The sequence below is a fragment of the Camelus bactrianus genome, chromosome 7, assembly GCF_048773025.1.
Source record: "Camelus bactrianus isolate YW-2024 breed Bactrian camel chromosome 7, ASM4877302v1, whole genome shotgun sequence".
NCBI lineage: Eukaryota > Metazoa > Chordata > Mammalia > Artiodactyla > Camelidae > Camelus > Camelus bactrianus.
This window is the reverse complement of record NC_133545.1, coordinates 21660891-21686708: the sequence shown is the minus strand read 5'-3', so window position 1 is coordinate 21686708 and position 25818 is coordinate 21660891. Positions and strand designations below refer to the sequence as shown.

Below are 25818 nucleotides of genomic sequence, written 5' to 3'. Positions count from 1 at the left end.
TTGAGAAATGGGAGTGTCTTCATTTCGAGTAGTTCTAATCATCTTGCTACTGTGTGCCGTCTTACTTCCTTAGTTCTGGACTTTGGAAAGCATTGCAAACCTTTGATCTTGACCCTTCTTTGTTGATAACCCCATTGACATCCTCCTCAGGTGGTTTATTTGCCAAATACTTTCCTGGTTTTTAGAATGTTGTACACAGTTAACGATAGTTTTGTAAGTTATCTTTGAAAATGGGGAAGTAGGAACATGTAAATACAGAATAAAAATTTGTCAGTTGATTACAAGCTTTCTGGAGAGTTAGAGCCCGGGAATCAAGTCTCCCCTGTTGTCAGTGACCTATGGTACCTAGACCGCACCTTAACTATGATGATCTTTTGTTTTCCTTCTGTGTTTTTTTGTTTCCTGATTATGAAAGCAATATATGTTCATTATAGTAAGTTTGGAAAATAAAGGAGAATTAAAAGTAATTCAGAGCATTGTTAACATTTGGGGATATTTTCTTTTACTTAAATGTTTTTATTTGAATCAATCTATGTGTTCTTATTTTTTCAAACTGGCAGTGTCACTTGAACATTTCCTCACATCCTTAAATGAAATTTTTTAAAGCAAAAATGTCAATCGCTATGTCATTTTTATTCCATGACTGTATTATTTATTTCACCAATTTATGTTCATCTTAATTTTTTTGGTGGCTTTATGTTTTAATAAACAGATCATGCAGTATAATCAGAATCACTGAGCTTACAAAATCAGACTTCTAGATCTAGGAGGATCTAAAATTTAGAAGAGTTAGGTACAAAAAGTTTCCTATTTATATATAATTATAATTTGTGTATAATTGGGTCTGTTAATTAACACTGAGTACTTTTTTATGCAGGATTTGATCATTTAAGAAGTATGAAAGCTGCTCTCCCCCGCATTAAGTCCCATGTATTTTATCTCATTTAAAAAGACAACCTGAAAGATATGAAAAATTAAATAAATAAAAAAAAGACAACCTTTTGTTTTTTGAGATTTTAATTCTCTAATTTTAAGCTTAATGCTTTATTTTAACCTTCCATCATTCCCTTAGTTATTTAAAAACAACAGGATTTGCTTGCATAATAGATCACCAGGAAGCATAGGTGTTAAGTTGGGTATTTTTAGAGAGAGCCAGAGATAGTAAAAGAAGTTGCAAGTTTCTATCACTCAGCCTTCTTATGAAGTACCCCTTCAGCCACCTGCGTTGTATCCTTTGTTTATTTTAAGGGTTGCTTCTCAAATGACTGAGGCTTGGAAGACCTTGGGCTCTTAGACTGTATTTCTCTCCAGGCATATAACAGATTTAATTTACTGAAATGACTTATTTTTATTGCAGATTACTATTCTTGTTCTTTCAAATTCTATTTGCTCTGATGTGTAGAATCTAGTCATAACTCTTTCATTGAATTGCTGTTTAAATTTGGGTAATTCACATAACTCAACTGAATCTGCTTTCCTTTATATAGTGGTGTATGCTTGCCCTAAGTGCTAACTGTGGTCCCTTTCATTTGATTTTAAATACAGTCATTCATTTTACGTTATTCCTTAAAAGCTCAATTAACTACCTAAGAGTTGGAATTAAAAAATTATCTTTATATAATAAAAAATTTAACTCACATTTTTTAAGAAGCAACTTACTACTCAGATATATTTTCTATTTTCAGTCTTTGTAAGCTCAGCTGTTCCAAATTGTATGACTTTGCCATTTTATGTTGCAGAAGAGATTTTGTATAATTTTTGGGCAGATTATTCATCCTCTTTGAATAACTATTATGTCATAGATGTCCCTCTGCTCCACAGCCTAGCCACCTTTAAGCAGCTAAAAAATAGTTTCCCAGTGTTTAGGAGAAGCAAAAATGTCTATTTTTTTTAAAGACTCTCACAGATAAAGATTGATTACTGACATAGTGTGAAATTATTAAAAATTGATTATGTTCATTTTTTTTTTTTTTTTAGGTTTGGGAGTTGCTTTTTCTTTTTATCAATTCTAGTTAATTCTTCTCTATTCTCTTCCACATTTGCTCCAGACCAGAGCATCACTAACATGCCTACAATTTCCTATTATCTATGGGTTATTCTTCTAGACTTTTGAACTTCATACTTTTCATCGAATATTTTATTGATTTAATTGCTATATTGTTAGGTTTATTGTGATATTTACTCATGGGAATTTTATTGGATGTCACTATAGAATGCTCGTTTTATTGACTGTGATACAGCACTTCAATTTATAACCTTTTATTAGTTACCATCATTTCTTACGTAGGTTCTCTTTATATAAGTGCATCAGTTTATTTGATTTAAACATGCCTGTGCCTCTTGACATGCCAAATTAAAAAAAAAGATCTCTTGTATCTTTTACAGAGAAAGTAAGAGAGGATAAATTATGGACCCACCCTTTCTTTTTCAGTACATAATTAACCTGAAATTTCATTGTTGTTCTTTAATATATTTATATGCATTACTGTTCTGTTTGATTTCACATATACACATATGTGAAATTTTGTTTGTGTATCTGTGTATATATTTTGCCTGCTCTTTTTCTAAGACAGTTTGATTTCTATTTCCTACACCTACTAGTTGTTCTGAAATATACTGAATGAAATGAAGTGATTGAGCATCACACATTCTTTTGAGATTGAGAAATCTCCCTGTAGGTTAGTTTGCATGAAGATCTTGACCAGTGATTGCGGTAAGCTCTTGGCTATAGATAGAAACCTCAGTTGGTGATTTTCTAGTGCTCAGAGGTTGGTACTGTTGTGTGATCCAGGTGGTTGCATCAGGATCTGCTTACATTCCCCGGGCATTTGCCCATTACCCTGTAGAGCAGCTAGAAGTTTGAGCTTTATCCTTTTTCCCATGGAGTTGTCTAAACTTCTGTGGTAATTCTATAGTGGCAGAGTATTGTTAAGTATCATCACTATATTCTTTGGTGGATCTTTTGATGATTAGATTAATCTATAGCTCAAACAGTTACATAATGAGTAAACTGATTTTCCTATTTTGAGATTATCTTATGTGCTAAAAGACATAGAGATTTTTCTTTAATAGCACAAGGATAAAAACATCTTTGCATGCTGAATTATGGAGGAGGGCTCATTGGTCTTTCTGTTTATTCCTTTACTTCTGTGCTGTAGTAGAATTTACCATTCGTTTTCCACTGTGGAATTGGGTCAGCTGGTAGGAAGAACATCGCATAGAAACACGTGACACATCAGGGAGAAATACATTGCTATGTATACCAAGGATATATTCAAACAGGCTAAGTAATGAAGACATGAGAGTCCTTGAAACCTGAGTTACAGTCTGGTTCTTTTTAAGTAAGTTTATGCAAGGAAATGTGGAAGAAAGTGCAGCCCATAAGAGGGTTAGTACTTCATAGGGATTGTGTTGTTTGAAAGCCCCTGTTCGTAGATTCTATCTGTATCATTTTTGGCATTCTAAACAGTACCTTGCTATTTGTCTTGAGCAAATGACCTGCTGGGAAGAAGTTTGCTTTCCTCTGGAGTGGCTGGTTGGTTGGTTGTTTGAACCATCCCCTGAGACTTAAACCCTGAAAGATTTCTTCCTCTCTGTGAAAGAGTGGCATTTTCTAATAAATGGATTTGGTTGGACTCTGAACTGGATAGATTAGGATATTCAAGTATTTCCATTACATGATTTGACTCTGATGGCGTAGTTGTTAATAATAGTAATTCTTCTGCACATGGTGTCAGCTGCTCTCAATGGATTCTCAAGGCCTTTTACTATAAAAAGTAAGATTATTTTTATCATTAAAAGATTTTATTACAGTGGTTCTCAATGCATTTTCTCTTATTATGGCTGCAGTCTCAAACTTGTATTTTCACGGAGAAACATAATATGGTAACATGCACACTCTGCGTACACTCTGCTGTAAAAGGAAACGAAGTACTGACATACAGGGCAACCTGGGTGAACCTTGAAAGCATTACACCATGTGAAAGATGAGATACAAAAGACCACTTACTGTATGTTTCTGTTTAAATGAAATGTCCAGAACAGGCAAATCTAAAGAGACAGTAAGTAGATTGGCGGTTTCCAAAGGCTGGAAGGAGAGAATGGGGAGTGACTTCTTAATGGATAAAGCGTTTCTCTTTAGGTGATGAAAGGAGTCTGGAATTAGGTGATGGTGGTTGCACAGCATTGTGAATACACTAAAACTCACCCAAATTGGTATACTTCTGACTGTTACTGACTGTTGGCAGAATGACTGCTAAATGAATGGCAAGGAGTACTTGGTATTTCTTTCCCAGTGTTATTGCTGGTTGGCATTTTATCCAGTGAGTTAAGTGGTGGGTGAGAGTGTGGATGGAGGTGGCAGCTGAAATGTACAAGGAGTCCCCTCATTAAGGGAAGTATATACTTGTCTAGTGACTTAACTAATTCATAGAAAGTGCTGTCGGATAATTACCTTTAAGTTCTCATCATTAATGGGAATACAAGATGTTTGGTTGACATGCTTCGTTGATTTCTGTCACATTTGTGTGTTCACTTTCTTTTACCTAAAAAGATAAATGATTTTCAAAATCTGCCTTCCTTTTTGGAAACTAGGTCTCAGTTTGTTGACCAGGTGTAGATAACTCGCCTTATATTTTGAAATTCTCTGACATAAATAGGGACAGTGAACGTGGAGGCAGTTGATGGTTACACCAAACGTATTTTACCATATTTTATTATGTTCAGATTATCTGCTGCTATAAGACAGTGTTCCATCACCAGCAGTTCTTGAATTATGATGTCATACCCTTTGCTAATCTCTGCGTTGTGTTCAAGCTAAAAAAGGAAACCCCATGGGTTGACATCACTCTTTATTGACTGTACTAGGATGATTTAGGGAGACGATTGATTCACTTCATCACAGTGGGAAGTCTATGCTCCTTGTCTCCTCTGCAAATGGGAAACAGGAACACAGGGCAAAAGTTGGGAATAGGTTAGAGCCATTCAATTAGTAGCTCTTTGACTTAGGAGTGAAGGAAGAACAGCTGTCTGGTCTACTGTAAAATGTGGAGGTTTAGTCAGTGGTCAGTTGGCAAAAGAATATCTTATCCTTCATCCACTATTCCTCAACTATATGAAGGGCCGCTGCTAGTTATAACAGACATCAACCAGTAGTATCAGACTTGTCAGTGATGAGCATGCCAAAATGCAGTTCCTTGTTACGTGACAAGTAGGGAAAACATATGGCAGGCAGGTGGTGGTAGCAGCATCATTATCAGCTCACAGTGAAATTGGCAGTTCATTTGCAGATAGTGATGCCCACCTGCCATGGAAACAGTGCACCCCTGGGCACCCGGAAGCCCTCACGATTCAGTCCTTCTATGGCTGTTTAGCCTGCCCTGCATAATCCCTTTTGGTTGGCAGACACCACTGAGTGGTGACCCTGGCCGCAGCCTGGGACCCAGTATGATGAAATAGATATTCAGCATTGAAGGCTCTGGTTGTGGGCGGGCCAGTTTTTTGTTTTGTTTTGTTTTTAATTAAAGTACATATTTTCATTGTATATCTTATTCCAGCTAACCACTCGTTTATTTTTTAACCTAATCTTGTTTTTCCCTCCTCCAAATGAAATTTTAAAATCTTTTAAGAAATTTATGGTTTGAAAAGTTGAAAGTGCCCCATAATTGTACCTTTGAAGGTAAGCTCTAATGATGTTTGGTGTATTCCACTAGATTCTGTTTTTATATTCCTCCAAATAGGATTATAGGTACCCTGTGCATTTGCTTTGTTCATTTGGATACGTTACCATAGCAGAATATATAGATCTCATTTGTTTTCAACAGCTATAGCATATTTATTGGTACATGCTTGTAATACAGTAGGAAAAAATTGCTGTGGTCACTGCCAGCTTAGAACTTGGGCTAGGGTGAGAGCACAACTTGTAATTATGCATTTGTATTAAACTACTCTGGATGCAAAGGACAGAATCTTGTACATACATCTTTGTTTCTATAGACTAAATTCCTAGAAGTGGAACTGCCAGGTCAAAAGGCATCCACATTATTAAATGTTAGTCCAATTGCCAGTTTGACCTCAAAAGATGTACCAATTGAGGTTCCTACCAACAAGTAAAAATGCCACTTAAAGCAGCACATGAAAGCTGAACATGCGTTAGACAAAAGTGTGAACAACAGTGATTAAATGCAACTGGTGAACTAGATAGAGGTGGGAAATTATGGTGGGATGCAACGAAAAGTTACCCAAAAGTGTAGTCTACACATGCCGCATCTCCATGGGAACTCTGTTCCTCATAGAGGGAATGTGTCAGAGCACAAGATATGCAAAATTGTTTGACGATTTTATAGGAAATCAGAGAGCTATAGACTACTCTATCCTATGCTATAATTGCCTTTCAGAAATGGTGAAGTGGGTCCATTTAGTTAGACTTATGGTACCTAGGAAGCAAAAAATAGATATTTCACATCCTGAGAAAGATGGAATAATTTGTGCTCCATGACTATCTGAGACTGCTACTCCTTTATTAGTGGGTTTTGGGACATGACTTCTAATTATTAATGCCTTTAGATAATCATCTCTTTTCCTGAGAGATGGAAGTATCCTCTTGAATTCTTTAAAGAGATTGTGGAGTTGTCTGGCCTCTACATGGCTTGTGCTGCTAAGTTATTGCCTCATGGAGTACTTGGGTAGAATAGCCTAAGTTAAAAAATACACACACACTCATATTTAAATGTGGCAAGATGCCATGTTTAAATAAAAGTACACAAAATTTACCATCTTTACCATTTTTAAGTGTACAGTTCAGTAGTGTTAAGTATAGTCACATTGTCCTTCAACCAATCACTAGAACTTTTCCATCTTGCGAAACTGAAATTCTACACCCATTTAACAACTCCCCCCAGCCCCTAGGCACCACTGTCTACTCTGTTTCTTTAAGTTTGACTACTCTCAGTACCTTATTTAAGTGAAATCACATATTCTTTTTTGTGACTGGCTCTATTAGCATGACATCCTCAAGATTCATTCAAAGTCTAAAATACGTCAGAATTTCCTTACTTTTTAAGGCTAAAAAATATTCCATTGTGTGTATCTACCACAATTTGTTTGTTCATCCATCAGTGGACATTCGGGTTGCTTTCACCTTTTGGTTATTTTGAGTAGTGCTGCTGTGAACATGGGGTACAAATATTTTTGAGGCCCTTGATTGAATATATCCAATAGAATTGCTAGATCTTATGGTAATTCAGTTTTTAAAGTTTTCAGGAGACCCCAGTGATACTTTTTTGCTTTCTGTCTCTGATATGTTAATAGTGGAAATGAAAGAATTGTGAGTCTGGAAGAAGGCTTCTTTGTTCATACAGCTGCCTAGAGGTAGCTTACTTCATGATTTTAAGCTGTTTGGGATGCAGATGGTGCCTTTGACCTAGGCTTATGTTCCAGTGCTAATCACCTAGGTTCCTAGTATGTGTTTGTGGGCTGAGGAGTTGGCTGTATGCATATACATATACTGCTCAAGAGACCAGATTTTGGAGGTGGACACAGATGCAATGCAGGATGGTCTTTGATCAGTGTCCCTGTGTAGTTTGAGACGTTGACCTCAGGTATTAATGCTATGCACACTGTGCTTTTGAGCAAGGAACTTCATTTTATTTAGTAGGCCTCTAACTTCTGTGTGAAATACCGGGAGAAGGAGGCATGTCTAAAGGAAGAAAGGCCTGTGATGTTAACACCTGACTATCGTGGAATCTTTTTTTAGCAACAAAACCAAGAATAATTTATATAATGGAAGAGCTGTATCTTTGGGCTATTTTTCTTTGTTCCATTGGCAGGCATTCCTTAAGAATTATATTTTTCTTCATAATTCTCTTTTGAGGTCATAACACTTCTTTTAGTCCAATTCACCATTCGAACTCTCGCCTTTAGTTAACTCACCTGAATGTATGTTTCCTTCGATTGACTTCTAACTGCCAGCTCCCGGGCTTGCTGGAGAAATGGGTCTGCCGTTCCCTGAATAGTAGTGGATGCAGGATGCCTCTTCTGTGCTGGCTTTGCTCCCCCAAGCAATACCTGGGCCCCAGAGCAGCAGGAATTTATCGGAACTCTTGGCCGCATGAATACTTCAGCTCCCACTTTTATTGCTCAGATTTCCCAATTTGGCCTTTGGTGAGTGGAAACATTTGCCGTCATAGATGGGCACATATTTGCAGGGAATATAATTTAACCTTTTTATTTTTATCCATGTCTTAAAAGCATGCCTTTTTTTCCTGCCAGTAATTCTTCTTAGATGCCATTAAGTAAAATCCTTTTCTTCATGTCCCTGAGCATCTCATCTCAGTTTATTACAGCTGTTGTTTTAAAGACTGGGTGACATTGTGTGTATTCTAGAAGTATCTCTGTATATTTGTGCTGCTTGTGTGGCTGGAACTCCTCCAGGGAGAGTTCTGGACGGAGTGATTTAATTTCCCCTGACTGCTGCTGACCTTGGAAATTTTGGACACAGATGACTGTGATTGACACTTGTATAGAGGAGAAAAAAGACCCACATTCAACCTTTATCCTCTGGAGGAAGGCAGTGGGAGATGGTAGCTCTGAGAAGAAGAGACATGCAGGGGACACGTGGGACAGTTCCCAGTAGTGTTACTGGAGTTCCTGGCATTCTCTCAGAGGGACTAACTGTGTGGTATTAAAATTAGGTGTTGGGATAACTTATACCATAATACAGTAATGAGTAATCGAGTGGTTGGAGCTTTAGGAGCATTAATGCAAACACAGATTACACTTCTTAGATACATGTGTAGGTTTATAAGGACTTAAGAATCAAGAGGATTAATGGAAATGCTTGCAGCTGTGAGGTTATTCGCAAATAGTAAGTTCTGTTTTTCTGTGTGATCCTCATCAGATCTACCTGAAATATTTTCAGGTGTCAGAACTTCATTTCCCTGATGATCTTTATGTGTGCTTGTTATTTACCTCATACATAAATTGTGCGTCATATTTCAGGCCATTTTAATGTTTTGTTGTTGTCAGGTTGGTTATCACTACTTCTAGAAATCTTTGCCAATCTCTAATGGCCCCTGAGATAAAATGTCTTCATATACATTTGTGGTTCTCATGGCTGGTATGCTTCTAATTAAATATTTACCAAACTGAGTGTTTATCAGGAAGTGGTGATGTCCACTTAAATGAATGCCTGATGTCAGATAGAGGTTCTTAGCATCTCCACAGGCCCTGCATGAAGCTGGAGTTTACCTTTCCTCTCAAAACAAATTAATGCAGCTGTCCATCCAACAAAGGGGTGGGGAGTAATGAGTTCATTTTGTCAGAAATGCATCAAATAAGAAAAGTCGACTGTGCTCACAGAGGTTTGGGAGCATACAGGTTAAAAATTCCATTGATGAAAATGAAATGTACTCAAAATAGTTCTGACTCTGACTCTGTGGGGGAGTTGGGAAGGGTGATTGTAGATGGGAGAGAACAACATAAATACATGGGAATAAACAACCGGCCTTAGCACCTAATTACAATGGTTTCGAAGTGGGTGTTACAGAATACATCTAGGCTGGATTGGAGAGGTGAGAAAGGAACACTGGTTTATGTCTCCTTATCTTTGCAGTGTAGACATGTACTTTTTTGTCAGTGTATCTGTAGAAGTTCTTTTAAGACACATCACAGCTAAAAGATGTCCTAATGGAACATACAGATTACGACTTTTTATTGTGCTTGTAACATAAGTAGTTCACGTCTACCAGTTGCTCGTTTTCTTTCTAATAATATCAGCACTCAGCAGAAACATGAATCATAACTACAAAGGCAGACATTTCTTTAACCCGAGTTTCCAGTTACCATCCATCCATTAGAATACACTTCAAACACGAAGATGAAGAAGAATTCTGCAATTATGTCAGCAAATCAAGGATAAAGTCCAGGCATTGAGTTGGCAGAAGTCACTGAAAAGTATCTGCATCAAGTATTGAACAGAATATATTTTACAATGATAATTCTAAATTAGAGGAATTTTTTTCCTTTATGTATGCATTTATTCTCACACCTGAAATTGTTTTTTTGGAACTGTAGAATTACACAAAAACCTTATTTTTCTTTTCTAGTCTACTCAGGTAATGGAGTTTTTAATAAGAAATAGAATGGTAAACATTTTAGTTTTTACACCATATTTTTTCACATTTGCTTTAAGAGTGTTTACAAGGATTTGTAAAATATAACAAAAGTTCCTAGGTTAAAATAGAGGAAAATATAACCACAAGAGGTAATCAGAGAAAAAAAAGGTAGATCATATAATAGAGGAATGAGGCTGAGACTCCTGTCCCTTAATGTAGAGTCTAGGCATGTACAGTCCAGTGCCGTGACCAGAGCCGTATGTGGCTGTTGTGCACTTGAAGTACTGCTGGGCCAAACTGAGGTATGTTGTACCCACAAAACACACACAGGATGTCAAAGACTATATCCATGAAAGAAAGGAAAGAAACTCAATGCTTGAAAAAATATTGGTTATATGTTGATATGATAATGTTTTAGATACTGAGTTAAATCAGAAATATTATTAAAAAATAACTTCATTTCTTTTTCCTTTTTTAAGGCTGCTAATGTAAACACAGGTTGCTCTCATTTGTGACTCTTGTTGTATTTTGTTGTGTCCTAGACAGTATAGTGTCTGTCTGACATCCTCTTACGAGAGTTTAGCTTGTATCTGAACAGATCTCTCAGCTGAGCACATGCCCAGCAGCAGGACCAAGAGGCTCCTTGGCAGTTTGTTTTGAAGCTTATCCTATATCTAGATGAATGGGTGACTGAAAATGTTTCAAAATAAATCTTTTTAATCTAATTTTTTTTAAAAGAATAATTATATAAGGTGCTTTTTAGCAGGGAAAAAGGATCAAGAATACATGAACTAAATATTGAGGAGTATTAACAGAAGGTTCTGTTATGCCCAGAGCAAATGGAAACTTGGTTGGTCTCTGTTCATTGTCTTCCCAATGTTGTAAGGCAAGGAATATCCTCCCCAAATACCTCTTCTAGTTAATCTGTTAATTGAGATGATTCTCTGTTTCCCACTGTGCTTCAATTATTGTTGGTGAGTAAAATCTTCAATAACTGGTACTTACAAAGTGAATCTGAAAAGTGTCTAAGTAAGTACTAAATAGTGTATCATTCTTTAAAATAAGCCATATTTATTTTTAAGTTGTGATGATTATGTATGAGGTATATACTCTTGTTTGCTGAGGCTCCTGAAGGGGAAAAGTGTGCTTGAGTGTTTCTGCCAATGATTTCAGTAGTCTAATGTTTTAAAGTCAGCATGCATCTTATTTATGCCTGTATGTATATATGCATGTATGTATTTATCTCACTGATAACTTACTTAGCACTTACTGTATGCCAGGCTCTCCTCTAAGAAAATCAGTATATGTTTACCTAAAAGTAAATGACACATAGAGCTTACTATGAGTAAGGCTCTGCTCTGAATGCCTCGTGTATATTAATGCATTTCTTGTTGTAGCGGTGAGATAGGTAGAGTTATCCATGTTGAACTGAAGCACAGAGAAGCAAGGTAGCTTTTGCAGGTTCACACAGCATATATCGAGAGTTGCTGGGAACCAAACCCTGCAGCCTGCTGGCTCCAGAGTCCATGCTCTTACCTAAGCTGGGTGAAATACTTTGTTCTACTTTTGTCTCCTGGCTGCTTCAGCCAGGCTTGCCCAGATGATGATGTGTTTTGTTTTTCTCCTGAGAGTGACAGGCTGTTTAAAAGCTTACCTCATGAGGCAGGGTATTTTTTTTTTTTAACAACTCTTTGTGAATTTATGATTGACCACGTGGAATAATGGGTGGGATTATATGTAATTATGCAAAAGAGCCTCATATAACAGCCTGAACTCAGGCTGTGGCCTGGAAATGTGTATCTTTTGTGCATAGGTAGTTGAGATTTTGTCATTTCATTATCATTAGCAGCATAAAATCTACAAAGGTCTTTGGTGGTTTGACACTATAAGTTGAAGGACATTGTACTAGATGGTCAGAATTCCTTAGGTGTGGGCGGCATGTATTCTGTTGTAATAGTTTCTGACTTCTTGAGAACCCCTTTGAGAAATAATACGGGAAATTACATGTGTTTTTCTTAACCTAAAGCTTTAGTCCAGTTTCAAAATACTTCTCCCCTCCTTCATGCTTTACATTAATATATAAAACAGAATGGTCACAGCTTGACAAAGTGGTCTTCAAAATGCCTAACCTTCTCATTTCAGAAGTATCTTTCAGAATTTTATGTCTGACTGGGTTCCTAATTACATATATCTGTTCATGAAACAAACATTCACTGTGTACACTCCCACTGTACTGACCGCTTGATGACAGTTGCAGTGAATAAAAGGCATGGTTTTCCCTCTCCTGGAGCTTATGGTCTGTCTGTATTCATTTATTATAGTAAATGTAAGCTGGGAATTACACTAGTCTAAGGAAACCACATCTGACAAAATTATCTTTTAGAATTCTAGAGTTGAGTAATGCTCTAGTGCTCTCATTTACCAGGTGAAGAAAAGTGAGGCCCAGAGACATGATGTGACTCATTCGTAGGAGAATAGGAGGTGAAACCAAGTGGGAACCCTGGGCTCCCTGTGGTCCTTGCTGTAAAGAGGGATCAGGCCCTGCCTTCGTGTCATGTACATGAAAATTTCGGCATGCCCGTCATTCCAGGAGTATTTTTGTTGGAAAAATGAGGGGCACGTTTGCATTAGCCCATTACTTCTTTTTAACTCACGCTATGCCATATGTAATCACCCACGGGCACAAAATTTGGGTTATTGGTTATTCCGAGGGAGGCGTTGCTAAGATTTGCAGTTGTTTTAATTGAAACTGCTCTTTTTGAAGTGATTGACAAGTCAGGGATGAGTATATCGAGATGAAGCAGGGGAACAGATCTCAGAATCCCCAGGAGAGGGACATAAATGCTAATTACACGTTGACTTTAATTCCTGGTTTGTCATAGCTGTCTGCAGGTGTGTGTGTTGGCTGTGGGCTATTCTCAGGGCCTCATTTGTATTTAAGATTTTCTTTAATACTGTTACCTCCCTGATGAGCTCTTTAATTTCTGACTTACAGTTCTCTTTTTCTAGAATTAATTGACCGATGGATGTAGAATGTAGTTACTGGTTCTTCTGGTTATTGAAGATGAAAGATTTAAAGGGGGTGGGGGTCCTGCCCACTGATTTCTTTTGAAGACAGTTTGGGGATAGCATGCCTTTTGGCCTGGAAGGTGAGATGCTAAGGTGTTCATTTTTGTTTGTTACTCTTAAACCTCCATCATCACCACCACCGCCACTACTCAAGTGGTTTTCCTGAGTAACTAGCATGCTCCCAGGGTAGAGAGCTGATGGTACTCTGTGCCGTGTGTATTTGCGCTGATGAGCTGCTGTCCCACTCCTGTCTGCTGAGGAGGAGGCTTGTCATTGGCAGGTGCAAGGTAACCTTGAGATTCACTTAGTTTATTTTTAAGCAGGGATGAATTTTTGCCCCCTGGTAGTAGAATTGAGGGCTCAAGCTTATTACCCGATGGTTTGGATGAAAACACAAAGAAAAGTGAACATCTCCACATATTTTTTGACCTCCCACTGAATGACCCAAATTGGACCCTACCCTGTGGCTATGCCCCTTTTAAGCTTGGCCCTGAGTTACTTTACATCCCATGGTGTGGGCACATTTGTGGTTTAGCTCCTGTATGCCTCTTATTTCCTGTGTGATTTTTGCCATAAGCTTCGAGAGGTTTCCTCGTGCTTTCCTGGCCCTCTTCCTGCTTCTTCTAGTTATCAGGCCTTGCCAGAGGAGAGTCCAGGGCGGATCAGCATAGACCGCATGCAGAAAACTTCTTCCCCTCCCAGGGATTTGGCTGAGTCGCCCATGCTTCTCTTTGTGTAAACCTCCCATTCCTTGCCCTGTCTTGACCTGTAATAAGTCTGGCCAGCTGCCTTCAGGGAAACTGTTAAAACCTCTTTGTTGGAGGTACCAGTTTTCAACCCTGTCTCTACCCCGCTTGCCATCTGATCACACTTGTCACATTTATCGTCTCCTTCGCTTTAGACAAGGTGAACAGACTGAGCAGTAACGTCAGTGTAGACAACTGACTTGAGGAGTCATCTCGATATTTTCTTCTTTCTGTGTTACTGTGTTATGACAGTACTTCTCACAAAATTTACTTACCTTCGGCCCTTAATTGGCTTTCTCTCTGATCTGGTTCCTTGTTGCTTTTAAAATGTGATTAGATGATGAGTTCAAGAGAGTGAGCTGACAGTCAGAATTTTGAGGCAGCAGTCCTTCTCCAAATTTCCATATTCATTTTTCAAACAGGTTTTCTGGGGAACAGGCAGTTGGGAAGGATTTTGCTGGTGCTCACCCGCAGTGTGGCTGAACTTGGTGCTTGTGCAACATGCCGTCTTTAAGCTGATCAGTAGAAACTAAAGATGTATTTAGGTTTCCTGGGCTTTGAGACTGTGGTGATGGCTCCAGGGTGCTGGACCCGTGTATCTCCTCTGTACTGGTATATAAACCTTGGCCATGACCAAAGCCAAGCATGTACCTTAATTCTATAAAATAGACCCTGTATGTTACCTAACGGATACCACATATGCCTTTATTTTGACACATAAACATATTTTCTTGAAAGGTTTCCTAAAGAAAAAACATTGCTTAGTGTGTCCATATCCATAGGTTGAATATATACTAGAATTAAGCAGCTTTCTTATTATAGTTTCTCTCTTCCTGACGGAAATTACATGCAGCCTTTCTATAGAGGCATTTCACATTTGTAAAAAACAGATTTTCAGAGGAGGCTGGAAAGGTTAAAGAACTGCTTTACCATAATGTCTAGGAGTCCTGCAGGAAAGCTCCAAACCTCTTCTCTCTGGGGCCTTTAATGTTCAGCCATTCGTCTTTCTCTTATGGTATCAGTTCTCTTTTTAGGTTCATAGCATCTTTTAGGCTCATAGCATAAATGAACAGAAAGTACAGAGAATTCCCATATCCCCTCTTCGCCCTCCATACATGCCTCCTCCTCTGCTGTCAACAGCCTCCGTCCTTAGTGGAACGTGTCTTATTGACACGTCATCATCTAAAAGTCTGTGGTTTACTAGGGTTCGCTCCTGTTGTTGTACGTTGTATAGACTTGGGTAAACATATAATGACACGTGTCCATCATTATAGTTTGGCACAGGATAGTTTCACTGCTGTCAATGTCCTCCGTGCTGCATCTGTTCATCCCTGTCTTGTAGTCCTAACCCCTGGCAACCACTGATCTTTTACTGTCTTCGTATTTTTGCATTTTCGTACAATATGCAGCTTTTTGATGGACTTCTTTCCCTTAGCAGTATGTATTTCGGATTCCTTCGTGTCTTTTCATGGCTTGATAGCTCACTTCTTTTTAGTGCTGAATAATATTCCATTGTCTTCATGAACCACAGTTTATTTATCCACTCACCTACTGAAGAACATGTTGGTTGCTTCTAAGTTTTGGCATTTATCCATAAAGATGCTGGAAACATCCATGTGCAGGTTTTTGTGTGGGCCTAAGTTTTCAACTGTTGGAACGAATGGTGAATGTTTGTTTAGTTTTGTACAAAACCGCCTCTTAAAGTGGCTGTACAGTTTTGTATTCCCAGTAACAGTGAATGAGAATTCCTTTGGTACACATTTTCCCCTGCACTTGTTGTCAGTGATGGGGATTTTGGCTGTCCTAATAGGTGTATAGTGGGAACTCTTAATTGTTTCAATTTGCCTTTCCCTGAAAACATCTTTTCATATGTTTATTTGCCATTTGTCTTCATCAGTGAGATGTCCAGGTCCTTTGTCCATTTAAAATTGGGTTTTTATTTTCTTATCATACTCACTTTCTTCCTATATTTTGGATAACAGTCCTCTATCAGAGATGACTTTTACAGATAATTTCCCCCAGTGTGTGGTTCAGCTCTCTTTCGATTGTTTTTTAAATCCTTACACACAGAAAATCATACTGTGAATGAGGTTAGCTTTTACGGCTGTGTAGGCGAACGTGACTACTAGTGAATTTGCCATGTTGCAAATTCTCAACCTTAACTACCCTGATTCTTTATTTTCAGGTCAATGTGACTGTGGACTACATTAGACCAGCCAGCCCAGCCACAGAGACGGTGCCTGCCTTCTCAGAGCGGACCTGTGCCACCGTCACCATCGGAGGGATGTGAGTGTTCGGCTGACAGCAGCTCGGCTGTAGCTGAGAGTTCTTGCCTCACTTAACTCTCCTCCCTTTCGCCCTGATTTGCTTTCTGTTACTCTTAACACAGTGGCTTATAACTGTCGCGTGCCTGTGTAGCACTTCGTTTGCAGAGTGTTCATAATCACTCATTAGTTAATCATGTCCTGTCATTATTGTTGGTATTTAAGATTTATTGGGCTCTGTGGGCTTGGGACTAAGTTAGCACTCATTCTTACTCTTAATACTGCCATTTACTGAGTGTCAATCAGGCTCTTAGGTACTATCCAAAATTAGAAAGATTCTCTGCATAATAGTTTAGGAAGCTTAATTGTAAACCAGAAAAAAAACAAAACAAAACAAAAAACTCAGAGAGGTTAATTGAGCATTTTCTTTGTAGAGACGTAAGCGATCAGTAGATGGCAGGGTCTTCCTCTTCTGCTCTGCTGCCTGTGTCCCGGTCTTACTCCAAAGGCTCTTGGGAGCTTTGTTGATGAACAGGGGACCATCCGAGGGACCTTATCTGATGGGGGAGGAGGAAGCCTGCCGGGCTGTGCTTCCACAATAAATGTTAGAACAGTCAGTCCCCAGTAGCAATTCTAGCTGCATAAAATAGACCAGCGTGGTAATTGGTTCCCTCTCTAGTTAACAGTCTTAACTGCTGTTTGTTACCAAACTGGTATTTTTCTTTTCTTTTTAAGGGGGCACGGTGGAGGGGAAGAAGAGAACAGGTTTCTCATCAAAACAGGGATTGTCTTATTGAAAGTACAATGAAGCCGTTAGCAGAAACACCTCTCTCTAAGCTCTAGCGTGCCTCTGAGAGAAAAGAGGATCTTGTCTCTAATTTACTTTCTAAAAGCTCTCCTATCAAATGGGAGCTCCCCTCCCCACCCTTCCCCCCCAGCTTGTGCTGTTCATTTTTGGAAAGAAGTATTTTTAGCTACCCTTACCACTGCTATACTCGTTAATGTTCACACAGCACTCGGAGACTTCATTTTTGTTGAGAGGAACTGAATATAGGCTTTTGATGTCATTACCTTAGCACCAGCACAGGCATCAGGTTGTTTTTAGAAGCAGGTTCTTGAGAAATTAACGTTTTTTGGAATGGGGGAAACTAGGAAATATTTTGCGTATTCTTCTATCTGTATAACTTGCAGTGATGATTATTACCTATTTTTCACCAGTTTTTTGGAGCTTGATGCATGCTTTCCTACTATAGAGAGCTGGAAGGTGTAATTCCGCTATGTTAAAATTACCATAGTTGCAAACAAGGAGTCCTCTCAAATAACCACTCCCCCTATCTAATTACTGGTAAAAACATCATTACTACTGTCAAAATGCACATCTTTTTATTTTTGGCAGATGACTTCCATTCATCTTTATCTAATGACCCATTAGAGTGGGTTTTTTGTTTGTTTGTTTGCTTACCATTGAGGCATATTTTCACAGTAAATTTACACTTCTTAAAATTAGATATTCTGTATGAGTTCTAGAGGGGAGTTAACCTTGACCTCTTTATCTCCAAGTTCTTATAATCAGATTGTAAAGTTTATTTTTGTATGATTTACCAAAGTGTTTACCTCAGATTACACCAGCCTGGCAGGGTACCTGGGTACACTGAGTTTCCTTATAGATTTGTTTCCACTCAGCTGGACTTTATGAGTAAACCGCTGGGTGGCAATTGGGAGAAAAGCGAGGATAAACTAATATTATTTGAATCTAACCCTTGCTAGATAGTAAGCTCCCTGAAGATAGGAATTTTTGTCGCTTTTGTTCCCTGCTGTAGTCTCAATATTCACCAGATGGTAGGAGTTCAGTAAACTTATGAATGATCTGTTTCCTGTATTTCAAAATACCTCTGTGAATTATAGCTGGGAATACTTAGATGTCTCATTACCTGGGACAGCAATTTCTTAGCTACAGGTTTGTTTTAATCTCATCAATATTCGAAAACTTTTATCTGATGGCTTTCCTCTTTTGTTTGGTTATTGAAGGATCAGTGCCAAAGACAGTGCATTGCGAGTCTGCTTTTTATGTCTGGGCCTTACTCATGGCATCTCTTTATTTTCCCATGGCCTTGATTTTGGTTTTTTTCCCTTGAATTTTCTATACTTAAATCGTTCCAAATAATACTATAGAAAAGTGGAGGTATTAATAATACTGACCAAATACTCAGCTTATATTTAGAATTAAGGTACACTAAAAACCTTCTGACCTTCAGTGGTTAGTTATTCAGAAACATTGGCTAGAGCCGGGGATTTATTTTTATCTCAGATACATTAATTTCATTTTACACAAAAATGTACATACATCTCCAAATCTTTGTTATACGGGCAGCAAGGATCAGCTATTTGATACCCTGGTGAATTACATAACTTCCTCTTTGGAATGATGACTCAAAACATTAATTATGGAATCCTAAATTTTTGTGATTTACACTACTGTCATCTGTTACAGTTTTCCTGCACTCATTTTTGGACACTTTGCAGCTATTTTAGGCCATTCCTCTTATTAAACCTTTTTAAACTGTTCACCTATTTTCATAAATGTGCATTCTTTTTGTGCTCATATTTCAATTTGATAAAATATTTAATGAAGTACGTAGTTAAAATGACCGTTGTAAATCTGGGGACAGAAGTGCACAGGTGTATTAGAGTGGCCCTCAGTCACTAACGGGCATCAGGGTCATAGAATGTGCAGGTCAGTTGCGGGAAGGAGGGCTGTTGATTAGAGCTTATCTATAGTTACACGCTGCATCTCTCATGACAGGCTTTAGGCTTTGTTCAGCCTGAAGAAGTGCTGTAGAATTAAGAAGTGACCCAATCTAAATTACGTCTTTAGGCTCATATACCTCCATGTGGGCCTTCGGAGCATTTAGAGGCCTTTCCAGGATTCTCTGACGCTGAAATAGCTTTTCTCAAGCTGCTTATTCCAGGAGGAAGAGAAGGAAGAGGCAGATGAGATGGCCTTCTTTCAAAGCAGAATTTTTGGGGGGATGGGAGGCGAGTGGTAATTAGGTTTATTTATTTTAATGGAAGTATTGGGGATTGAACCCAGCACCTCGTGCATACTAGGCACACACTTTACCACTGAGCTGTACCCTCCCCCTGAAGCAGATTTTTAAATGTATTTCACATGCCAAAGTGTGTGGATTATCTGTATCCTCAGTAGGGTTAGGTCTAATCCTTCTGCTTTGTCTTGCTGTCCGAGAGGGAGTCGAGTCACATGGTCTTGGGGTGACCTCTCTGGTGTGACATAGTCTTCAGCTCCCCATCTCTTGCCCTCTGGGGAATCAATGAAAACGAGGTTCATCATTCCTCTAGTAGATTAAAATTTTTTCTTGATTAACTTCACTACAGAGTTGGCAAGAGTTGTTATCTGTTAATCAAAACAGTTTAAATAAAAAATAAAAAGATCAAACTTTGAGTTGTTTCTCGTTCTCTGGCTCCCAGGTTGGGAATTAGCTGATCCTTTCAGGCCTGGATTGTGACATGAAGCTGTCAAGATGGCGCTTCCTGTTAATTACTTTTTATTGTATTTAAGACACTTAAATAACTCTTCCTGTGATTTAGTCTTCTATGTAATTAGCTTCAGTGATTAAAATCTCATTCTTTGGTTATTGCCAGAGCCTTCTTGAAGAGTGAGAGTTCTGTGGGTGACCTTTACTTGTGCTGGACTCCACATTTACTTTGAGCTCCAATTTGGTGAACACATAGAATCTATTAACTCGTTGCCTGTGTCTTTTCGTCCATCACATTGAAAAGAAAAGTGTTTAAAGAATCATTCACATCTATAGAGGGGCACCTAAAAATATAACTTGGGGTCAATCCTCTCACATAGACACTCATAAATGCCACCACCCCATCCCCCATCCCTGGAAAATTATCACTTACTCAGTAGATACATTGTCACTGAGGTACTGCCCCTTTGCTTCTCATTATGTGAAGTATTTCACAACAGTGGGGGACGATAGACATGGCCCATTTTGGAAAGTGATAGACGGCACAGAGGTGGAACCTGGGGAGTAGGAACAGTTGGAAAATGCTTGTCTTCTGCACAAGATCAGTTTTTTGAGAGGTGATTTGGATTTTGTGACAGCAGTTTTTTGAAACATTATTTCAGTCTGCTGCTCCCCTGCCCTGACCATTTCTATTCCCCATCCCATCCATGCAAAGCCACTGCCATCCATGGGGTTCTTACTACCAGCGGTATTATGGGAGGTCTGTTGGTCCCGGGACATCTTAGTTACCTCTCTGCTATAATGATTATTACGTCACAGATGAACAGCCATGTTTATGAATTTCCTTTACGTCCCTTTGGCCTCTTCACAGATGGTTTGTCTTTATTACATTTACACAGACCACTATATTTACATAGAGCACTGTATATATTACTCTACCTTTATGTATTTATATATTACACTAGCGAGGAATCAGACTTTTGTTTTTTGTTATTTTTCCTCTTTATTGGTTCAGTTTGCAGGGATACTTCTTTCCTCGGCTGTTCTATTAGTGACTGAAGCATGAGGTTAGGTCTTGTCCTTCTTCTAGAATAATGCTTTTCTAATCCTCGTTCAGTTTTTCTCAGCCATAGCAGGAATAAGTGTCATTCAGCCCCTAGCTTTTCTGGCTTGAGTTCTGTGGCTTTAAAGCTTTCGCTGTCAGGCCAGATCTTAAAACCTGACTTCCAAATTCAGCATAGGAAGAACATGGCTTCCTGAAACCCTATTTTCTACCCTTGTGCTCTTGCTCACCAGGTGGCCCCCAGAATCCTGAAGAGATGCTCTTTCCGTACCTGACGTAGTAGTAATTTCAGTGGCTTGGCCAGGAGGTAGTATTTGGGTTGTAGCCACTGCTTTTCTGCACAGATTTATTGCTTACACTTCATCAACTTTAGTGGAGTACTCCCCCACCACACACACAGCTTTTCCTGCTCTGAAGGAAAAAGAAGACATCAGAGTAAGTGTTCCTCCCCCTGCCTAAATCATAAACACGTAACCAACCTTCACCTCTGAAAAGAGCACCTTAGATTGTTTTCTGGGCATCATAGGCTGCTTGATTTATGAAATTGTGCTCCTTCTGCTATGTCGAATAGTAGAATTCTGCCTATCGACCATTCTGACATTGGAAACATCAGTGGCATTTAGAATACTTTGGAAAGAAATAATGGAATAACTATACCTGTTTCCTGCTGGCTCAAGTACAGCGATCCTATCAAGAGACCGGCCCCATAAAGCACCGTAAGAAGGAACTTGTTTGTCTCAAAGGGTTTGGGTGGGAGTCAGGAAAACACTGTTTAGTTTCTGACAGATCTTTCACTCAGATGTTTTGTGGCTGTCTATTTATGGGAATCTCATGCTGCTGAGTCTTTTTTTTTTTTTTTAAGACGTGACAGTTTCAGATTATTGTAGTACCATCATCACTATATGGAAGTTCAATTAAGCTTTTCATAATGGGGCACAGATCTTACAAATCAGCAGAATCCTTTGCTTAGCAAGAGTGTTCTTTCTCCCCTTTTCCTTTGTTCTTTTTTTCAGTATCAGTTGAGTTAGAACGTCAAGTAGTGGATGGTGGTATTTACTGAGCCTATCATTGGGAAGCGCCCCCTGCCTGCCCCCCCCCCCCAGTCTATTTCACAAAGTATACCGTTGAGAGCCTGGGAGAAAGTGAGGCTTTTCTTCAAATAAGGGGAGCTCATCATCATGGAGGAACATTCTAGAAAGTTTAGAGATACGGATAGTGTTTAATCTCAGAGGTCTCGTTTGGAGAAAGTAGAAATGTTACTCTTCTGATTTCTGTGAGCCCTCAAAATAGCTCACTTGGGGACTGGGCCCAGAGAGGGGACAGGTTACTGCTCTTGGTATCATCTGCTAAGAACAACAGATTGATGTGTTTATTCAGCAAGTATTTGTTGTGGGCCTACTGTGTGCCAGGCACTGGGAATGTAGCCACAGACACAACCTCACGCGTTTCCGTGTGCTGAGGCTCTCCTGGCTGCCCTTCTTTCTCAGGATTCTTGGCTCAGGTTGCTGAGCCGTCAAGAGTCCTTGTTGGGTATCTGGCCTTGCTGCCCACAGAACCTTGTTTTTCATTTAAATGGTACCTGAAAAGGTTCTGTTCTATTCAGATCTTGCCTGGGACTTTGAACAAATTGATCACTCAGAAACAGGTTAAAATACAAATGAAAGATAATTCCTCTTATATCTTCAATTTTTAGATGAGTCAATAACTTAGACTGTCAGTAGACAGAATGAAATACTCAGGTGACTACCCTCTGAAGCCATTTGTCCTTGTCCTCCTCACATTACAGATCTTGGGTCATTCAGTGTTAGTAGAGCTCTGAATCCTGACAGCTCGCCATGGTCCCTGTCCTGCTCCATGTCCTCTTAGGGACCTAAAGAACCACGTACCTGGCTCCTGCCTCCCGGGCAGAGGACTGGATGCTGGCCTTCTGCAGTGTCTGCTTTTCACTCTTTTGGAGGGTTATCCTTATAATTTTATAAATCAACACTATTAACATTTAAATTTTTAGCTTTATATAGTATATTCGCTTTTTAATGTATATGCATTATTAATTCTACCCTTAAACCCTTAGTTTTCTTATCTTTATTTTACCACTGGTGAACTTTATGATCTTCGGGTACTCTGCTTCTGTTTAACTTTATATAGTATCTATGTACCTTCTACTCTGAAAGATTAGGAAATTAGAATGCTTACACTTTTTCTTATTCTTTTTAAAAAGTGAATTTTTTGCTTTTATCAAAATTTATAGCATTTATTCAATTTCTCTGCTATCAGTGTAATTGTCTTCTAACCTTGGCTTGTAAAGTTGATCGTAAATATTTAAACCTATCCTCCCCCACCCCCCATAGCAGTTAGGACTGTGTATGTGTTACTGTTGGGCCCAAAAGTATAATAATGTGATCAGACCTGTAGAAAAATCTATGCCATTAAATCCCCAGAGAAATGTTGAATTAATTCTGTGTGTGTATGTGTGTCTGTTTCTCCTTTTTGTACTTCTTCATATGCAGTTGCCACTGTATCTCAGGTCATTCCTTTTGTGATTTTTCCTTTCATTTGTTGAAGAATCTTGATTTTTTTCTCATGTGTTGCATGGTAAAGTTTCTGAATGTCTGAAAATATCTGAATTTTGTTTGTATTCTCAATTTGTTTCATTATAAAATTCTAGCTTCAAAATTATTTTCCTGAAAACTTTGAAGATGATGGGTTCTGTTGCTTCAGCAATGTTTGAGAAGTTCAATTTCTGTTTCTCTAAATGTAGTAGGTTCCCCTCCCCCACCCCCAGATCTGGAAGTATTTTTACAATTTTCAATTTATCATTGGTTTTCCAAAATATTATTAAAATATTTCTAGATTTGTCCTTTTGGCTGCTTACTCAATTGGCTTTTCAACTCTGAACATTAATGTCTTCAAAGAGGTTTTTTTGTTGTTACTTCTTGAATTATTTTCTTTCTTTTGCAGTATTGTATCTTATGATTCACATCTCTAACTTTTCTTCCCATTTTTAAAACCTTTGCATTTTTGTTCTACATTTAAGGAGCTATGTTCAAGTCCTGTTGGTTTATAAGTAACATGGTCCAAATACATTAAAGTATTAAAACAATAAGGGGTAAACTTTCTTACACTTAAAGGAAGAGACTTATCAATACATAAAGACTTAAGAAAAACCTAAAAATGTGAAGTTGAGAAATCTAGAGCAATAACTTCCTTTAGTGTAAGTCACGACTACTTGAGTGGCTTCAAGAACCTTTATGCTTTTCGCTACGTTAAGCTCAGTAGCAACCTGCATGTGCAGTCAGAAAAGCTGCAAAGACACTTTTTTCAGAATGAAAACAGTGGATTAATGAAGGCCACACACTGCATCAGACTTTGTTTTGATTGAAATGGTCTCTATTGAAAACAAAGCCCTGTAGCACCTGCTCTAGATGGAGGAGGAGGCATGAGCGCCCAAGTTCAAGGCTGCGATGCGGATAGAGATTTTAATTGTGAGCCATTTTTATTAGGGTTGTTTTTTGCTGGTGCTTAAGCTAGGAAGTTCCACAGGCATTAAATGGTCTGCCTGTAACTCTGTTTGTTGAGGGGTTTTGGTGCTTTGGGGGGATGTGAACTGCTCAGGATCATACATGCAAGTATGTGATGGAAGAATTGCCTGAACTTGCTAGGCAGAGTATTTTTCTTTCACCGAAGGTCAAAACTCCGCTCCCAGCAACACTGTGGGGATCACAGGGGCGGACGGGGAAGGCCGGCCAGCCCAGCTCTTCTGAATGCTGTTCCTGATTAATTGCTCTGGTGATGTTCCCAAAGCCCACTCATTGTGTCAATAAAGGCCCTTGAGGCGCCCCCGATTCGCCACCAATCTGATCCCATCTGCTTTCTGTCTTTCAGAATTTGTGCAAACTTTCTGATATGCTGTTAACACGCTTTCTTATTTTCCAGCACCATTAGGGCTTTATTCTTGTGCATATCTGTCTTTACTGTCATTTCAGTGGGACCTTGTAAAGAAAGCCATGTGGACAGAAGTTCTCAATCTGCCATTCCAACCTCCCTCTAGCATTCTTCCTTTATTCCTTCGGATAGTGCGACTGATGTGATAAGGAGAGGGGACATTTGACATGGTTACCAATAAGGACAAATCGTGTGTCTTTTCATGCCATTTCTCAGCCCCTTTCTCTTTACAATTCCTGTGGTCAGCACAGAACAGAGTGGTGAGGGAAATAGGAATGGAGTTTTATAGATTTTTCTATCTCCCAGTGGTGATGCCACTTAACAGGTATTTGTTCCAGTTCATACTGAGTGATTTTTGTTTTGTTTTGTTTTTTTAACATAAGTAAAAATAAATTGTAACATTTTCAAAAGTTTAGAAGATGAGGGGGCTGGAAATCACCCATTATTTCATCATGCCAATATAACTTGTTTGGAGATTATTCCCTTTGAGTACTGGTTATTTTTTTAAGAATTTAATTCAGGAACAGGAGAACTTTGACTGTTTAGCATAGTGTTGAGATGAAGGCTCGCTATTGTTGGATCTGAAGATGCTGTGGACATGTTTTTAAAGTAGGCTTCAGAGGTACACACCCTTGAGATTCAGCCTCCACTCTGCTCCCTGAAGGCTGTGCACCCTTGGGCCTTAGTTTTTTCTTCTGGAAGTTAGGTATCATGATACTGCACTCATAGGACTATTGTGAGGATTAAATGTGCTAGTGCATTTGAAGTGTTTACACGATTATCAAGTACTTAAATGAACCCTAAGCCCGGCCTCTGAACTGGTCACTGACCTAATTTCAAGTCTAGACGTCTCTTCTGTCCTTTCTCTTTGTCACCTCTCCTACATCTCTGGCTATTTTTCACGCAACATTTTCCTTTTTCAAGATTGTTCTTGAATGTTTTTCTGTTCCATCCTCTTAACTCTTCATGATCCCATCCTCCTCGCCCCCCAAGCCTAGCCACTGATAATATTTCTTCCTCACAGATTAGCTTGATTAAGATACAGAAAATGGTATGCAGAACATGCTCAAAGGTTAGTTTAAAAAAAAAAAAAAGCCACGTTGGATTGTGGTTAGATTTTGTTGTACT

At 38.8% G+C, this 25818-nt stretch overlaps 1 protein-coding gene across 1 annotated transcript in view; it reads left to right on the top strand.

Moving 5' to 3' along the window:
• Positions 1-25818, top strand: part of SND1 (staphylococcal nuclease and tudor domain containing 1) — a 379670-nt gene that overhangs the window by 153189 nt on the left and 200663 nt on the right. The window contains exon 12 of the mRNA XM_010947574.3: positions 16113-16213. Coding sequence (XP_010945876.1) covers positions 16113-16213 — 101 coding nt within the window. The remainder of the gene's footprint in view (positions 1-16112; positions 16214-25818) is intronic.